Source organism: Pelecanus crispus, chromosome 22, assembly GCF_030463565.1.
Source record: "Pelecanus crispus isolate bPelCri1 chromosome 22, bPelCri1.pri, whole genome shotgun sequence".
Taxonomy (NCBI): domain Eukaryota; kingdom Metazoa; phylum Chordata; class Aves; order Pelecaniformes; family Pelecanidae; genus Pelecanus; species Pelecanus crispus.
Window position 1 is genome coordinate 1,311,087 of NC_134664.1, and position 3,530 is coordinate 1,314,616.

General features: G+C 72.1%; 1 protein-coding gene across 1 annotated transcript; it reads left to right on the top strand.

Annotated features, from left to right (window-relative positions):
• The first annotated feature begins 1,099 nt into the window (after positions 1 to 1,099).
• On the top strand, positions 1,100 to 2,995 carry ZBTB7B (zinc finger and BTB domain containing 7B). The gene is made up of 2 exons (XM_075724524.1): positions 1,100 to 2,118; positions 2,575 to 2,995. The coding sequence occupies exons 1-2, from the start codon at positions 1,121 to 1,123 to the stop codon at positions 2,993 to 2,995; spliced, it is 1,419 nt and encodes a 472-aa protein (XP_075580639.1). The 5' UTR covers positions 1,100 to 1,120.
• The last annotated feature ends 535 nt before the right edge of the window (positions 2,996 to 3,530 follow it).

A 3,530-nucleotide genomic window follows, 5' to 3' on the forward strand; every position in this document is an offset into this window, starting at 1 on the left:
CACGGCTCTGGCAGCACCAAGAGCCTGGATGTGGCGGTGCTGTGTGCCCGCTTCTGCCTTCTCCAGGGTGCAGGCAGGGCTGCAGCCACCGGATGGGCCTCCCGCCCCAGTGTCACCCAGCGGCACCAGACAGCCGGGAGGGCATTACCCATGGCTGGGCCTGGGGTTGCAGGCCAGGTTGCCACACCAGAGCTGCTGCTGCTGCCTGTACCCTGCCTGCGAGTCAGGAGGGCAGCAGGCTCCCTCTTTCCACGGGCTCCATCGCCCACCCGTGCCGGCTCCGTGGGGACGCGCGGGTCCCCAGTGCAGCACCGTGGTGGGGACCCCGGGTGCCACTGCCGGCAGCGCTGGGTTTATGGCTGAGGCCAAGCCCTGCCAGCACCAGCGTGGGAAAGGCCCGGCTCGCACAGGCAGGGCTTGGCTGGGCGAGGAGCGGCCCCGGGCTGGGGCAAAGGGGGAGGGAGGGGGCCGGGCCCCCACCGGGAGCGGGGGCAGGAACCGGCGGCGCGGGTGCTGATCCTAATCTGCGGTGGCAGGAAGCGTGGCCCCCGTTCCCAGCCCGGCTGGGCTCCGTGGGGCGGCCCCCGGCCCTCAGGGCCCTCTTCCCGGCACTCGCTCGCCCGCCCACCTGCGCCCGCCGCCGGCGAGGCCCGCGTTCCCAGGACGGGGCTGCCGGGAGCCGGCGGCTGCGCCCGGCCGTGCCGGGAGGCCAGGGGGCCGGGGGGGCGGGTGGGCTGGTGCAGGAAACGCTGCGCCTCGGCGCCGTTCAAAGGCGCCACGCTGAGATTTTCCCCCTTTGCTGTGGTGGCGCGGGGGGCGGCGCGGGCGGCCGGGTGCCGGCGGTGGAGGAAGCGCAGGGGGCTGCGGTGGGGGGCCCTGCAGCCCGCCAACCTTGGCACCGGGTGTGGGGAGGGTGAGGGCAGCCCCCGGGCCCCCAGCCTGCCCTGGTTCAGTCTCCCACCGAAACCCCGGTCCCTGGTGCCACTGCTGCCGACCCCCATGCGACGGAGGTTTCCTCGCACCCCGGCTGATGCTTCGGCTGCGGCGTTTCCTCCGAGCGCCGTCTTTATGCTGGTTCCTGTGCCGGTTGGCAAGCATCCCATCCTTCTCGCAGGTGAGGATGATGGCCAGCCCGGAGGACGACCTCATCGGCATCCCCTTCCCCGAGCACAGCAGCGAGCTGCTGAGCTGCCTGAATGAGCAGCGGCAGCTGGGGCTGCTCTGCGACGTCACCATCAAGACTCAGGGGCTGGAATACCGCACCCACCGCGCCGTCCTGGCCGCCTCCAGCCGCTACTTCAAGAAGCTCTTTGCCGGGCCGGGGCCGGGGCAGGAGGTCTGCGAGCTGGACTTCGTGGGGCCGGAGGCACTGGGCGCGTTGCTGGAGTTCGCCTACACGGCCACGCTCACCATCAGCAGCGCCAACATGGGCGAGGTGCTGCGTGCCGCCCGGCTGCTGGAGATCCCCTGCGTGATCGCCGCCTGCGTGGAGATCCTGCAGGGCAGTGGCATGGAGGCGCCCGGCCCCGACGACGGCGACTGCGAACGCGCCCGCCGTTACCTGGAGGCTTTCGCTGCCTTCCCCGAGGGTGAGGCGCCCGCCCCGCCGCCCCCCCGCCCCGCTGCCCGCCGCAGCAAGAAGACCCGCAAGTTCCTGCAAGCCCGCGGCGCCCAGCTCAACAACCACGCCGAGGAGCCGCCTGCCGAGGCCGAGGGCTGCGGCAGCCCCCCGCCACCCCCCCAGCCGCCCTCACCCCCCCTGCCCGAGGGGCTGCCCCTGCCCTACGAGAGCTTCGAGCTGCCCGAGGAGGAGGAGCTGCCCCCACACCCCTTCCCCTTCCCCTACCAGCCCCCGCTGTCCCCCGAGGAGGCCGCCTCCGACGAGGACACCATTGACCCTGACCTGATGGCGTACCTGAGCTCGCTGCACCACGAGTCGCTGGCGCCTGGGCTGGATACACCCGACAAGCTGGTGCGCAAACGCCGCTCGCAGATGCCCCAGGAGTGCCCCGTCTGCCACAAGGTCATCCACGGCGCCGGCAAGCTGCCCCGTCACATGCGCACGCACACGGGCGAGAAGCCCTTCGCCTGCCAGGTCTGCGGGGTCCGCTTCACACGGTGAGTGCTGCCGGACGGACCCTCCCCGCTCGCTGGGGGATCTGACAGCGTCCCCTGTGGCGCCGCCGCTGCCAGTGCTGCCACTGCCTGGCCGCGTCCCCTGCTGTGGTTCGGTGTGGGTCCGTGGGCTCTTCTGCACCCCATGAGTGCTGCCAGACCCAGCCTCCCTGCCTGCCACCCAGGGTGCCGGCAGCATCCCCTGCCACACCTCACCTGCCTGCGCAGGTTCCCGGTGCGGTACAACACAGGGACCCGTTTCCCACCACCGCCGGTGCCGCAGCCGTCCCCACATGCCTCAGCCAGGCAGCAGGGACATGGTCCCCTGCCTCGCTGGAGCACCCGGCCCCCCGTGCCCCGCGGAGCGTCCCTGCCACGCAGGGCTGCTGGCACTGGCCACGGCGCTGCTTCCCCAGGGACGCCGGCTAGCCCATGCCGACGCCTGCCTGTGTCCCCCAGGAACGACAAGCTGAAGATCCACATGCGCAAGCACACGGGTGAGCGGCCCTACTCCTGCCAGCACTGCAGCGCCCGCTTCCTGCACAGCTACGACCTGAAGAACCACATGCACCTGCACACGGGCGCCCGGCCCTACGAGTGCTACCTCTGCCACAAGGCCTTCGCCAAGGACGACCACCTCCAGCGGCACCTCAAGGGCCAGAACTGCCTGGAAGTGCGGACCCGCCGCCGCCGCCGCGACGAGCCACCCCCGCCGCCTGCCGGCCCACCTGGCCTCGACCTCTCCAACGGGCGGCTGGAGGGGCTGCGCCTCTCCATCGCCCGCTACTGGGGTTCGGGACGGCCCAAGGAGGAGGAAGAGGAGCCGGAGGGCGAGGAAGGGCCACAGCCGGACGGCGCCGTGCCGGTGGAGACGGCGTAGGGCCGCTGCGACGGCGGGTGCTGTGCCGTGGCGTGCCGTGCCAAGCCGTGCCGTGCCCACTGGGGTTTCTTTTCCCGTTTTTCCCGTCACGGTTTGTTCCCAGTTATGCAAAGGGGGAAACTTCCCCCGTGGCCGATTTGCACAATGGGGTGGGGGGGTCCCCACCGCCCCCGCCCGCCGTGCCCGGGTCCCCCACCGCCGTGCCCGGGCGGCAGAGCCCTGGTTGGGGAGGGGGGATGGGGACCAGGACCCGGGTGCATGTGTCCCCCAGAATCCCCCCCGTGGGTGCCCCCCCCCCAGCGGGGCCGGGACCGGGCAGGGGCACCCACGGACCGAGCCCCCTGCTTCCCACAACCGGGGAGAGCCCCCCCTCACGCTCTCCCCAGTTGGGGGGCAGGGGGCCACTGCCCCACGCTGTACATAGCTTGTCCCCACCCTTTCCCCATCCCAAGCAGCCCCTCCCCGGCGAGCCCCCCTCGCCCCTGCACTCCCGGCTGCTTTCTCTTGGTTGCACTATTTGGGTGAGCTCACCCGG